The sequence below is a fragment of the Betta splendens genome, chromosome 24 (assembly GCF_900634795.4).
Source record: "Betta splendens chromosome 24, fBetSpl5.4, whole genome shotgun sequence".
Classification (NCBI taxonomy): domain Eukaryota; kingdom Metazoa; phylum Chordata; class Actinopteri; order Anabantiformes; family Osphronemidae; genus Betta; species Betta splendens.
Window position 1 is genome coordinate 8,509,698 of NC_040901.2, and position 14,494 is coordinate 8,524,191.

Sequence of the window (14,494 nt, forward strand, 5' to 3'; positions counted from 1 at the left end):
TTATAAAAAAAACTCTTTATGTGTGTTGTTAACAGCCCAAACCTTATATATCTTGATTGTATTTATTAAAAAGTGTATGCTAGTGAATTAAAGGAGGGCGAGTCCTGTACTGATCTCTGTGAAGTCTTTGGGATCAGGTGACAAAAACAGGCCATGAGAGTTTAACCAATAAGAACGTCACAGAAACCTTTATTAGGCCTTATGTTGATGTAGGTAAACCCTAGATAAAAGCTTATCTATGCTGCTCAAAGGTTGGCCCTGAACCCAGTGGGTCACGTAATAAACCCATGACCTGCATTACTTTACTATTGACATTTTGTATTTTGGGCTTGTACAATGATAATAAAAATCCAGTTAATGCTATGAATTGTTTTAGTTCACAAAACAGCTTGTATTATTATTGTATAGTACTAATATACAATATACAGAAGATTTACCAGTACTGCCAAAAAGCAGACTAATGTGACATATTCAAGAAAATCTCCTTTAGGCTTAGTTTAGGAGCAGTTTATTATTTATAATTTATTTATTTTTGTTCAAGTCTGTAGAAATAGCAAATGAAAATGATGATTTGAAATGTTTTCTTCTTTGGGTTATTTGTAATTGTTTCCATATTTATTCATATACAGAGTTTACATAATACACAAATAGACGTGATTGTAATATTGGACCAATAAATATTCAGTGTACTGATGGTGTGAACTCATTTGCCAGGAATAGACTAAACCATTATCAGTCAAGACATCAAGATTACAATTATAATAGATGAACAATTAGTGCAAGGGTCACTTTTTATATACTGTTTCATAGGTTGAAATGCCTCTGAAATCCATAGAAGTAATATATTCATTACATATTCAGCAAGGTAGTTAGGATGGAAAAATATCAACAAAATGTGCATTTTAAATCAGATATCTCAGAATGCAATGGTTTTAAATTTGGGCCAAACTTCCACACAGGGTATATACTGTAGCAGCCCAACAGTACAAAAAGAAGGCAAAGAAATAATGATAGTTATAGTAATGTAAAAAAAATTATGCCACAACAGCATAAATACTCATGAAAGGTTAGAGCAATAGGTTCTTAATATGTGAAAACACACATTGTTACAGTACATATGAAAAACTATAATTTTTCAGTAAAGTTCCAGTTAATGTGTTGACCACAGGATGATGCACAGGGTATCTGATATTTATATGATCAGCTGAAAAACAAAACAAAACCACCAATCAATACTCACTGACCACCCGTTTGTGGCTGTCTGCCCACGGTTGCTACTGCAGACATTAACTTCAGGTAATGAAAACATACTTCCCTTTTTAAAACGTTACTTTAAACATAAAGTAGAGTTTAGCCCATTATACGCAAACTAGACTAAATACTGCATCTGTTGGAGACTTTTTTCACCACCCCACTATAATGGTGTGTGCAGCATTAATGGAGCATTATTAGTCTTTTAAGTAGATCTCTGTTGCTAATCAGATCAATTCATTGTTAGTTTAAACTTTTCATCACTTTTGAGAGTACTAAAATACACAATATCATGACAATTTTCCTTTGATTTAGGTCCTGTCATGCAGAAGCAGAGGTTTTCATCCTGGGTCCAACAAGCATCATGTAACTAAGTGCTGTTTTCCTTCATGAAGTAGGTGCGTATGTCAGCAGAACATGCACACAACACTCAAGCGAGGTTTAGGATCTTAAAGAGTAAAGGCACAAAACAGACACAAGTAAAACCCACAACACTGTACACAATGTAACGATACGGCAACTCCACCTTCATGTGCTGCCTCGCCTGTCTTACATCATCTAAGGGCAGCCCAAACAGTCGACATAGGAAGGGAACCGTCACTGCTTTCATAACCATTCTTGTGAGGAGGAGAACGGCAACTCCGATCAGGAAGCGGAGCAGGCAGCGAACCACCACAGCAGTGCCAAGTGGTGCTAAAGTTAGAGGAAGTGAGGACAGAGGTGGATCTGGCAGCAGCCCAAGCTTATAGTTCATGTGGCTAGCCAAAGCAGCTCCTGCCCCGGTGCCCAGGGCCTGAGCCGTATCGCCACGAGAGGTGCTCCAGGAATCCAGGGAGAAAGCCACAAGCCCCAGACCTACATGTGAGATGATAACCACTACTGGAGCGTAGCTGTCCGTCATGTAGAAGTTGTCAATTTTTTCTAAAGTTGGCTGGAAGAAGGCTAAAACAAGTAAGCTGTACAGGAAGCCAGTGATTACCTCCTGCAACACAGACACATGCAGTATTAAAGCCGGTAAACTGATCCCTGATAAACACATGCAGAGCTCAAACAATATCTACCATCATCAGTGTCTCTTTCAGTCTAATGTTACTCTATCACTTGGACTCTCCACCCACAAAGTCCAATACTGATACTTTACAACCCTTGGGATTCTTCCTTTATTGTTAATTTTGTCTTGGAAAACTTTCTTAGAAGCCACCATAGTCAGTTCATTTTTCTTAAACCAACTAAACCTTGTGCTAGTGTTGTTGATCAAGAACATTTATACCAGTATATATATTTTGCTTACCAGAACAGAATGCATCCCCATGTAGACTCTGCTCACACATACTAGGACACTCCAGCTAAGAGCCACAAAGAAGCCAAAGAGGATTGGATACTAGAAGAAAGAGCATAAAAACATGGCATTGAAAATGAAAACAGAATGGCCAGAATGGAATTAATTCTTTACTCAACCAAACATTACTGTTTCCTAAAGTCTTTTGAAAAGGACTGTAACATAAACCAAATACCTACCCTTTAACCAAAACTTTAGATATTCCTCCTAGCAGCTTCTGATACCTCTTTTGGACTGCAGACTGAAACCTGATAACACCCAAGAGCTTTTACAGCCACTAAAACACCGATGTGAGTGCAACAGGAAAAAACATTTGCTTAAATGCCTTTTCCCCCCTTCTGGAAGTAAAAGATGCTGATGTAGCAAGAAAGTTATAATTTTGGATTTATAGGATTGTTTCTAGTTCTCTACAATATTACATTTCCTGTTCCATACTGTTTGCTGGATGTTGTTGCCTCACCGGGGGCCCCTGGGCATAAATGAGCTGTGATTAGTGCTCACCTCCAGTCACTTTCATTGTGTTTATATCCTGTTGTGTCCATTTCAAGCCAGCTGGATTTTTAATTTTTGGAAAATAAAACACACAGCCTGCAGGGAACGCAGCAGAGGAGCTGTTTTATGCATCAACGCTCATACACTTTATTTAACAGGAATGAATCAGGAAGCGGGTGAGCCCCTGGGCTAAGCAGCTTCCTGTGCAAAATCCTGTAGGTTATTATGTGTGCTTTATTAACCAACAACTAATGATCCTCAACGAATACAGTTTTAATTCCCCATTAAAAGTTTTCTAATAATTTGATCAGTGATTAAATTGATATTTAGTACCTAACAACTGTTTGTTTTGTCGCAGGTATAAACATGAAGCTGTGGTCCCTGGGACCTGAACCTATTATCCCACTGTTCGTGCTGCAGCGGCTGCATTTGGTGCTTTGACACGTTGACGGTTCCGCTCACCTGCCACCGTCCACAGGTCAGCATGAAGACACAGAAAGGTATAGCTGTCCCCGTCATCGCGTGAGTGGACGGCATGCTGTACTCGGAGTTATAGAAGACCTCCACCTTCACCACAGGCGGGGAGGCCGGCCGGGACCAGCGGATCATGTCCTTGGTGGACTGTCCCACGAACAGGTTCCAGGCCCAAACCACGATGAGTCTCCGGCTGACCAGTGCGTCAATGTTCCAAAACAGAAAGGGGAAGAAGACGATGAAGAACATCTCGTTGCCCAACTCGGTCCCAAACGTGAACAGGTAGAAGAGGAACTTGTTGTGGATCAGGAACTCCTGGCCCACGTCTCCGGTCAGGGAGTTCCTGCGAAGCGGCTTTGCTCTGGTGGTCTCCGCTGACACCCCGTCGGACTCGGCGGAGACGTCACCCTGCAGCCCATTCATCTGCGGTAAGGTGGCATCTCCAGCTGCCCCGTTCTCAGAACCCCCCTCTGGGCTCTGCCCCCCCTGCTGGACCCGCTTCCTCAGCCCGGGACAGTCCGGCTGCGACGCGCCGAGGTCCGGCTTGGCGGCTGCCCCGGGGAAGGTCCCTTCAACACCGCAGAATTTTTGAAACCTCGCTACTTGGCAAGGGTCCTGGAGATAATTGCACACATGCACTAACCTCTTCACAAAGTCGTTCGCCATGGCTAAAAACAACAAACTTTAAAATGCACGAAAGTGTTCCGCTGTAAAGACGATGTTCATGTCCATCAACGCCGCTTTACGAGCATTTCCTCCAGGGAAACAAACGAGACTCAGAGGAGGCGTCTGCCTGATATCTGCATTCAATCACACACCGGGTGGACGCTTTGGATGACAACAGCCAAAGTCCGTTAACCATTACTTCTCCATAACAGTCGCACAAACCCACCTAACTGCGTCAAGCTGCTACACTTCCGGTTTCTCTTCTTCGTGTGACGTGTTTCTTCTCCCTTTCTCTTAACTTTGCCACTGAAAACGCACAAGGTCTGCTCCCCCATCTGCTGGACATACTGCGTATTACATTAAAATCTCCTTTCAACAGCAGTGTGACATCGTAAAGCAGCGGAAGAATTAAAATTGGGCCAGTACTTTGTATGAAATTTGTATGAAAGGTAATCTATTTGAATTGTTATTGTAAATGTCCATCGCATATATATTGGTGGCAACATTCATTTGCTTTACTATTGTTTTATTTTATTGTTTATTTTATGTTAAAAAACTAAAATCATTACAGGCTTTATAAATTAAATGCAAATATAAGCTCTTGAGCTAAAGATAATTTCAAGTGGATACAGCAAACACAAAGATTGAAACTAAGAGGACCAGAATTACGTCCAGAAACTAACGGCTGCATGTTTTCAAAATAAAACGATGTCTTTCTTTTGTCTAAAGTCGCCAAATGAGACATTTCTGCAAACCACCGTGCAAACCAATAATATACAAATTTTTTTCTAAAAATTGCTGAAAATCAACTGACATTTGCTTTTTGCAAAAATTGTGTGCACATATCGGCCGAAGTTTATGACCAATGTGGCCGTAAATGTGCTATAGAAAAACGAGTTTTACACTCTTAATTATACAAACAGCCCATGTTCATTATTAAATAGAACAATCAAATTTTAAAAAAGCATTCCACAAACGGACTTGATGCTTTAATTTATAAACTAATGGCCGGATGTGGCTCTAATAGGTTCTGGTACACTTGACATTAAAAGTCGTCTCTCAGGTTCTTGAGCGGATCGCTGAGGGGAAGTAACATCAGCAGGACCATCGAGCATCACGCAGTCATAATGCATGGGGGCAAGAGAGGACTGGTCGCTCCGCAGAACACCTTTCTGGAAAATATAGTCCGGCGCTCCAGCGGTGAGTTTTAGTCTGAAAAAGACACCAGACTTATTGACGCTGATGTGACTTGTCAATCAATTCTGGACGCACCCACAAAGCTGGGATACTTAATTTTCATATTATATATATATATATATATATATATATATATATATATATATATATATATATGTATGTATGTATGTATGTATGTATGTATGTATGTATGTATGTATGTATGTATGTATGTATGTATGTATGTATGTATGTATGTATGTATGTATGTATGTATGTATGTATGTATGTATGTATGTATATGTATATATGTATATATGTATATATGAGGTGGCCTAATGTATCTTTTGAGGTGGCCTAATGTTATTTGCTATATAAAACACTGCACTAGAATCTGGTGAGTTGTGCATATTTTGCTGCAACTTAGCAAAACAAGCTGCACTCATTAATTTGCTGCATTAAAATGAATCGCACATATTGACAGAGACAGTAACTTGTCTTACAAGCAGCATGCTTTGAGTTGCTCGGACTCTAAAGCATGTAAATGCATATCAGTAAATAAAACCAACTTGAAACTCTGAGGATTTATGTGAAGTTTAACATGCAAATACTTAAAGTTTACCAATTTTAATGGAGACTGTACAATTTAATATGTAGGAAATATAATTTATCTCCTGAAAGCAACTTCCTCCAAACTTAGAAGAGCTGGAAACTGTATTTTGCTATTAATATTTAGTATCAATGCTTAATTTACAGTATTGAACAAAGAATAGTCTGATTAGTATAAATGTTTTTTGCTCATGGTTTACAGTGTATGTGGAAATTATATAAAATGTGGTTTACTTCGTACTGGTATTAATAAGTAAAATATATATTTTCTGTATCTTGGTTCATTTGTGACACATATGATTTTTTGAAGTGTGTTGAAGTCTGTCTAAAGGAAGACAAGACAAGTGTGGCTGCAGCTACACAGACACTCCGGCCCCAGTTGCATAACTCCTTTTGGGCGATGACAAGACAAAACCATAAGCAGATTTGTTTTAGAAGGTGAAATATCCCTGTTTTGTTTCAGAAACCAGCTTCCTGCTGGGAAATGCACAGATCGTGGAGTGGCCAGTTGTGTACAGCAACGATGGCTTCTGCAAGCTGTCCGGTTACCACAGAGCCGAGGTCATGCACAAAAGCAGCACGTGCAAGTAGGATGGAGATTATAAGACTGCAACAAAACGTGACCACCACGATATCCACTCAGACGATACGCCAGAAACTCATATTTACTCACCTTGTGTCATTTACAGTTTCATGTATGGTGACCTGACCGATAAACAGACCATCGATAACATCAGACAAACCTTTGACAGCTATGAGTCTAATTTCTACGAGGTGCTGCTTTATACTAAGGACAGTGAGTATCACTGTTGTTGTACTATATGACCTGAGATGCCTGCTCACATTGTATTTACAAATTAAGTAATTATGACAGTAATATGTGTGTAGGTACGGTTTCCCACCTCTGCTTTGTTTGCAGGAACTCCCATATGGCTGTACATGCAGGTGGCTCCCATCAGAAATGAGAATGACAAAGTGGTGCTTTTCCTCTGTACCTTCAGAGACATCACACTTTTCAAGCAGCCTATTGAGGACGAGTCAACAAAAGGTGAGTTGTTTCCTATTTAACGTGAAGCTTCAGGATTCCCAGTTGCGCACAGGAGGGCGGGTGCAGGCAAAAGTCTGCAGCGCGTCCGACTTAACAGCTGTTTGCTGCTTGTACCATACAGCGGAGCCGTCCAGGTGTTGCGTGTGCGGGTCAGTGAACGCTGGTATCTGTGTGGATAAGTCTGCCATTAAGTCCTTTATATACATGAGGCAGAAACAAGGAAGTACAGCAGCATGCAGAAGCTACATGTCTAAAACGCACTCCTTCAACTTTCACTAGATAAAAAATACTCCCCCTCCCTTTGTCTCTGAGCAGGATGGACAAAGTTCGCCAGGCTCACGCGAGCGCTCACCAACAACCGCAACCTGGTGCAGCAGTTGGCCCCACTGAGCCAGACGGAGGTCAGCCACAAGCCGTCACGGCTGGCCGAGGTGAGAATCCCCGAAGAAGAAATCCGCAAAACGGCCGCTTCCGTGACTTTACTCTTGTCTCCTCTCCGTGAAAGGCCCTCCAGCTGGGCTCAGACATTCTCCCCCAGTACAAGCAAGAGGCCCCGAAGACGCCGCCGCACATCATCCTCCACTACTGCACCTTCAAGACCACGTGGGACTGGGTCATCCTCATCCTCACCTTCTACACGGCCATCATGGTGCCCTACAACGTGTCCTTCAGGACCAAGCAGAACAACCTGGCCTGGCTGGTGCTGGACAGCGTCGTGGACGTCATCTTCCTCGTCGACATCGTGCTCAACTTCCACACGACGTTCGTGGGCCCCGCGGGGGAGGTGATTTCGGACGCCAAGCTGATACGGATGAACTACCTGAAGACGTGGTTCGTCATCGACCTGCTGTCCTGTCTGCCCTACGACATTATCAATGCCTTTGAAAATGTGGATGAGGTGTGTAAAATTCATCACGTGTTATGTTTTTATTCATTGAGGTTTTGAAGATGTTAAAATTGTTCTGTTTTTGTTGTAGGACGTCATCACTTCCTCCTCTCCAACTAGTCATCTCAGAGAATCGTTCCACAGAAATACCACACGGACTGAAGACTCGCTACTTCCAGTAAATCACTAATAAACCCATTGAAATCTATACAGTTTGTATGTGAGAGTCTAGGATGTTGATGATGAACAACTCGCTGCTGGGTTGTTTGAAGCCAGTGTCATCGAGCTGGTGGAGGCCAAAGCAGAGCAAAAACACAATAAACGCTCAAAGTTTGGTCACTCATCAGCTGTTTAGATGTGACTATAGTTTGTTTTTTCTGCCCTAAGTAGCCAAACTGTTCTTTGTTGGACTGAACATTTAGTTATTTCTGGTCTAACAGGACTGGAACGTCTACCATCTGCAGAAATCAGTCGCTGCTAAATAAAACCTCCTGCATTTGGAGGACTGGGCTAGTGTTTTTAATTAATCCATTAATTAATCATATTATTAATGTCTTGTTGACATGTAGTGAGTTGTTGTTTGCTTCCGCCTCGCGCTCCAGGGCCTCAGCAGCCTCTTCAGCTCCCTGAAGGTGATCCGCCTGCTCCGCTTGGGCCGCGTGGCCCGGAAGCTGGACCACTACCTGGAGTACGGCGCCGCCGTGCTGGTGCTGCTGGTGTGCGTGTTCGGCCTGGTGGCCCACTGGCTCGCCTGCATCTGGTACAGCATCGGCGACTACGAAGTCATCGACGAAGCCACCAACACCATCAAGACGGACAGCTGGCTGTACCAGCTGGCCCTCAGCATAGGGACCCCCTACCGCTACAACGCCAGCGGCACCGGCCAGTGGGAAGGTGGGCCCAACAAAGACACGCTCTACATTTCTTCCCTCTACTTCACAATGACGAGTCTCACCACCATCGGATTTGGCAACATCGCTCCCACCACAGATGGCGAGAAGATTTTCTCCGTAGCTATGATGATGGTGGGCTGTAAGTACTCCCCCTAATCTTCTTTTCTTTACACGTTAGAATACATATTTTTTTCCTTTTGCAGCAGTAACTGATCTAAAAGGTCTTATGTTACATAACAAAGAGCGTCTTCTGTTGTTATTGTTCCCGGGGTGAATGTGGGCTAATAGAGCAAATGGTGAAACCACGTCACAACGTCGTCTAATCCAAATACACATTTAAAAGTCATCCAAGGCCTCGCATTTGACTCCAGCTGTTTCAGCTGCTTTGGTCTCGAGCTCAGCATCGCTCCGCACCCAGTGAAGCCTACATCGTCCGATGCCGTCCACCTCATTCATGCGTTCGTTCATTTAGAGCAGCAGATCTCTGCAGGACTGGAAGCAGTCTGGATGCATGGACTTGTACGTAAGATAATGTGCTGCTGTGCAGCAGCTGCCGGGGAGGAAGCATATGGTACTGTATAGACGTTGCACAGGTTTTTGATCAACACGTACTGGTGCTGCTTCTCAGGGGTCGCGTGTGGTCAAGCAGATGTTGAATTGTTCTTGTTTGTTATGAAAACATAATTGGAAAAAAGCATGAATTTCATGCAGTCATAGTTAATTTGCAGTTTGATGCCGCTTAAGCTTTGTGAACATAAGTGAAGACGTCCACTGACTCTGCTGGTTCTGGTTGTGTAATTCACATTTGGTCCCTGCGTTTGAACCACAGAGGAGTTCCTGTGCTCCTCGGCTCTGTGGATAATAAAAAGTGACATGTTGAGCGTCCATCACAGCCGCTGAGCAAGGCTGGCCGTCGCCACCGAGTATTGGAACGGCGTCGTTTTTGTGTGTTGCTTTCACTGATGCCTAATGTGCAAATTGTTGACAATAATCTTTACTAACTTTATGATGAACCTTCAATTAATTTAACCTCACAAATTCATATTCTAATTGAAATGAGGCACTTAAAAGCAGGTGTCTGTTTTATTACAGTGATAACTTTACCTTTAGTGTCACCGGCTCCACCTCAGCTCGTTTACAGTTGCTCCACCACGACCTCCTCCCACCAGCAGCATGTAAAGTGATGCAAGCCACAGCGTGAGGGGAACTCAAAGTGACAGCTCCGCTTCCTGGTCCCTGCTTCCAAAAGCAAACAGCCACGGCTGCGCGGTGGCGTCTGCATCACGAGGACCTCGGCCTCGCACGAGCGTCCGCTCCCATCGCGGCCCCCGGATCTCCTGCTACGGATACAGCAATTATGTGAGGCCGCCCGCAGGCCCGAGCGTAAACGGACAACGAGCCCTCGCGTTAGAGACGTATCCCAACCTCCGTGATCCTTCGCCACCGCTAACGACAAGTCGTTCCTCCTCAGCGGGTAGAACTCCATGATAGGAGATGCCGAGTGACTCTTTGAGGTCGCTGCAGCGCTGCAGTGAAGGAGATGCCCATTATGAATTCAATTATAAAAGCTGTGTCTACCACTCGGATGTGGCTGTGGGATAAAATACATGGGCAATACATTCATTTTATCCTAATTTCATTTCAACTACATGATAATCTTGTGTTGAATGTGTGTTTACTTTAATAAATTGAAATTCTCTAAAGTTGACCTTCCAATTATCAAAATAAAAGTTTAATAGGATTTAAAGGTCAAGTAAAATCAGAACAAACTAACAATACAATAAATATAATATTTTTTATTCATCTTTTCTGTTTTCTTTCAGCGCTGCTGTATGCGACCATCTTTGGAAACGTCACCACCATCTTCCAGCAGATGTACACCAACACCAACCGCTACCACGAGATGCTCAACAACGTGCGCGACTTCCTCAAACTCTATCAGGTCCCCAAAGGTCTGAGCGAGAGGGTCATGGACTTCATCGTGTCCACCTGGGCCATGTCTAAAGGCATCGACACAGATAAGGTATTAGAACTAATATTAGCAGTATCTGATATTCAATTAAAGTCATGCTGGAATACTCAGCACTTCAAACCGCATATAATCAATATTTTACTAACCAGCCAAAGGTAAAAACTGTCAGTATCATAAAAAATGTATGTGCTGAAAGGTTAACGTGCTGATGTGAACAATAACGAGCCTCAAAGGTCACAAACAGAACGCATGTGAGTCACTGGCTTCTTCCGCCGCGTCCCAGGTCCTCGCCATCTGCCCCAAAGACATGCGCGCCGACATCTGCGTGCACCTCAACCGGCAGGTGTTCAACGACCACCCGGCGTTCCGCCTGGCCAGCGACGGGTGCCTGCGCTCGCTGGCCGTGGAGTTCCAGACCACGCACTGCGCCCCCGGCGACCTCATCTTCCACGTCGGCGAGAGCCTGGACACGCTGTGCTTCGTGGTCTCCGGGTCGCTGGAGGTCATCCAGGACGACGAGGTCATCGCCATACTGGGTGAGGGGGGGGGGGGGGGGAGCGGGGGGCGACGTGGTTCTGGTCTGTGCCCGCGCGCTGACGTCCGCCTCCGTGCAGGTAAAGGCGACGTGTTCGGGGACGTGTTCTGGAAGGAGACCACGCCGGCGCGCGCCTGCGCCAACGTGCGCGCGCTGACCTACTGCGACCTGCACGTCATCCGCAGGGAGGCGCTGATGAAGGTGCTGGAGTTCTACACCGCCTTCGCCAACTCCTTCTCCCGCAACCTCATCCTCACCTGCAACCTGCGAAAACGGGTACCGCAGCATTCTGAACCCCCGCATCCCGCGGGAGCCACCGCTCCACCGCCACAGACACTCCAAAGCTTTCACATTCGCTCTTTGGCTTCACCTCAACTTCCAGTTCCAGTTTGTTGCCGCTCCGTTATACAAGCTCTTACGTAAGCGTATATGCAGAAATCACGCCACGCGTCCGACTGAGGGGGAATTTGTGGCTGCACATTAAAAGATTCATGTCTTTTACTTCACTGTATTCAATGAAAATAAAGTCATGGATTATTCATTTCAGCAGCTTTAACACGGTTCACGCCTTCACACGGCGGCTTTAACTTTTAACTCCTGCCCTCGTTGCTGCTGTTCTGTTCACCGCGTAAAATGTGCCTCAGCGTTTCAAGCAGCGGTTATTTTGCTGAGTGTTACTACCACAAACATCTGTTGCTCCAGTAATGGCTTCTTTTGTGCATTACTGCCTCCAAGTCATCAATATTTTAACTCTGGATGTTATTCGGTTACATGCATTACATAAATGGAAAACATCCCGTTTACAGCGTGTCTCTTTGCAGGTTATCTTCAGGAAGATTGCCGACGTGAAGAGGGAGCAGGAGCGCCAGAAGAGCGAGGTGACGCTGTCCATCCCCGAAGACCACCCGGTCCGCAAGCTGTTCCAGAGGTTCAGGCAGCAGCGAGACGGCCCGGCGCCGGCGGAGCCCCAGCCTCACTGCGGTCACAACTGTGTGCAGGTGGAGCCTCAGCAGCAGCAGCAGCAGCAGGTCAGCCCCTTCCCTCAGAGTCGGCCTGTGTCCCCTCAGCAGCAGGACTACGCCTCTGCTGTGAGGAAATACGCCCCCCACCCCGGGGGCGCCGGGAGAGGAGGCACCGCGGCAGCTCCTGCCCAGGCGTCCTCTCACGCTGAGCTGTCGGGGAAGAGCTGCCCGCAGGAGGCCGGGGAGCCTGTGCCGAGGCCTTGTCAGAAGGTCAGCAGCGCCGCTCCGGCCGCCGGTGCAGGCGCAGAGGCGGCCGGAGGCGGCGCCGCCGGCGGCAGAGGCGCCCGCGGCTGGGCCAAGTTCAGGAACGCCGCCACCGCGGCCCCGGCGCCTCCCGCCGCGGAGCAGGAGAAGCCGGGCCAGCGGGCGGAGAAGTGGCCCGAGGCCCCGCAGTCGTCCGAACACTTCGGCTGCGAGGAAGGCGGGGAGGTGGGCGGGAACGGGGCGGGGGAGGAGACCGGCGCCCTGCACAAGACGGACTCGTGCGACAGCGGCATCACCAAGAGCGACCTGCGCATCGACAGGGCCGGGGACTCCAGGAGCTCCTTCGAGCGGAGCCCGTTGGAGAAGAGCCCGATGGAGAGGAACCCCTTCGAGCACGGCCTCGGCGCCGACAGCGAGGCCTCGCTCAGACACGCCTTCGCGCCGCCGGCGTCCGAGCCGGCGCTGCTCCAGGCCACGCTGCACGAGGCCAAGGTGGAGCTGAAGGGGGACATCCAGATCCTGAGCGGCCGCCTGTCGGCGCTCGAGTCCCAGGTGAGCGAGGTCCTCCGGCTGCTGTCAGTCAAAAGGAGACTCTCGCTGCCGCCATCGACTTCTCCCAAGTCGAGAGTCAAGGACGGCGTGGCCGGGTCCAGACCGGCGTCACCAAAGACGGACGATGGGCCTTTTTGAATGAGCTGTGGGAAACGTGTGCGCGCATGGGTGAACACTGCATGGACTTACTTTTATTCAGTCTTTGACTGATGGGGCAGACGTTATGTAATATATTATGGGAAACCAAGTAGGAAATTTTTAAAAGAAGGTGCAGAAAATGACAAATTAAAGAAGAAACCAATAAATGAGTGGAAAACAAATCCAATTTAGATGCTTCCTTACAGTAACATCCAGCCATGTTCGTGTGGAAACTGCTGATCAGGACCAGTAGGTTAAAATGGACCGTCCACATGACCACTGTGTGGACAGAAGCAGTGACACTGTCCTGGTCTCTTCCAGCTCATCTGTTTCCTTTGAATTTGTCACCTGACTGAACACTAATAGTATGTGCAGATGACGTCATGTTTTTATTTATGACACGTTTTAAGTTTATATTTCCAAGTTACCATTTTATCACCTTCCTGGATGTTAAATTACAGAACGAATTCACTTTCTCTGGAGTCGGTGAAGTCAGGTTTAAATTCATGTGCCTTACAATAACACAGCCTCACTCAGACGTGCTTCATTCCCACGTAGTCAGCAGTTCATGGGCTTGAGCACGCTCAATTGTTTGTGTTTCTTATGTGTGGCACCTCTTTGAATCAAAGATTAAAAAATAATACACCAATGCACAAATAGACTATGAACAAGATAACACGATCATGAATAAATATAATTTTAGTGTCTGGATATGTTTAAACACGATACATTTATATTATGGATTGTTCAGAAATTCGTTAAATTGTACTTTCCTGTGCATGTAAAAAAAACAAATAATATTGCAATAATTGCAGGTTATTAATATAATAATTATATATAATATTGTATTTGATTAATGTTTAATTACAGTAATGAACTGTATGATTATTCACATTCATTTGCCCCCTGCTCAGGTATATTTGTTCTGATGTCACCAAGTTTTAGATGATACCCAATATTTACTGTGTGCCTGTAAAGATGTAAGCATGTGACTATAGCTGAGGCAATATTTTTTATTAGACATGCTGTGTCAAATGCTGTGCATGCATCCAACAGTGACCTGAATAATGAAACCGATGCCAGTTCACCGTCTGGTCAGTGTCGTCTGTCATGCAGCACAAAGTCTGTGTTTTATTCAGACGTCTTAGAATCTGCAGCCCCTGTTCGTCTTCCACCCGTTGTTCAGTCAGCTCAGGGGTTGTGAACAGCAGCAGAGGAGGTTTGAGTCTGTACGTCT

At 45.6% G+C, this 14,494-nt stretch overlaps 2 protein-coding genes across 2 annotated transcripts; one reads left to right on the forward strand and one right to left on the reverse strand.

Annotated features, from left to right (window-relative positions):
• Positions 1-491: 491 nt before the first annotated feature.
• LOC114850089 (sphingosine-1-phosphate phosphatase 1-like) lies at positions 492-4,222 on the reverse strand. Its single transcript, XM_029142065.2, has 3 exons — positions 3,545-4,222; positions 2,543-2,632; positions 492-2,233 (listed from the first exon to the last, which is right to left on the reverse strand). Exons 1-3 carry the CDS (start codon positions 4,220-4,222, stop codon positions 1,682-1,684), a joined length of 1,320 nt encoding a protein of 439 aa, XP_028997898.1. The 3' UTR covers positions 492-1,681.
• A 274-nt stretch (positions 4,223-4,496) lies between these two features.
• LOC114850085 (potassium voltage-gated channel subfamily H member 5-like) lies at positions 4,497-13,263 on the forward strand. Its single transcript, XM_029142062.3, has 12 exons — positions 4,497-5,422; positions 6,471-6,594; positions 6,697-6,803; positions 6,927-7,055; positions 7,371-7,486; positions 7,561-7,953; positions 8,033-8,119; positions 8,544-8,973; positions 10,658-10,857; positions 11,090-11,342; positions 11,421-11,617; positions 12,163-13,263. Exons 1-12 carry the CDS (start codon positions 5,350-5,352, stop codon positions 13,255-13,257), a joined length of 3,204 nt encoding a protein of 1,067 aa, XP_028997895.1. The 5' UTR covers positions 4,497-5,349; the 3' UTR covers positions 13,258-13,263.
• Positions 13,264-14,494: the final 1,231 nt, after the last annotated feature.

Excerpts from the sequence above, each read along its gene's own strand:
- LOC114850089 (XM_029142065.2), bottom strand. The coding sequence starts at position 4,222 with ATGGCGAACGACTTTGTGAAGAGGTTAGTGCATGTGTGCAATTATCTC. Across the intron at positions 2,633-3,544 it reads TGACCTGTGGACGGTGGCAG|TATCCAATCCTCTTTGGCTT; the intron begins GTGAGCGGAACC and ends TCTTTCTTCTAG. Across the intron at positions 2,234-2,542 it reads TGGGGATGCATTCTGTTCTG|GAGGTAATCACTGGCTTCCT; the intron begins GTAAGCAAAATA and ends TCTGTGTTGCAG.
- LOC114850085 (XM_029142062.3), top strand. The coding sequence starts at position 5,350 with ATGCATGGGGGCAAGAGAGGACTGGTCGCTCCGCAGAACACCTTTCTG. Across the intron at positions 5,423-6,470 it reads TATAGTCCGGCGCTCCAGCG|AAACCAGCTTCCTGCTGGGA; the intron begins GTGAGTTTTAGT and ends GTTTTGTTTCAG. Across the intron at positions 6,595-6,696 it reads CACAAAAGCAGCACGTGCAA|TTTCATGTATGGTGACCTGA; the intron begins GTAGGATGGAGA and ends TGTCATTTACAG.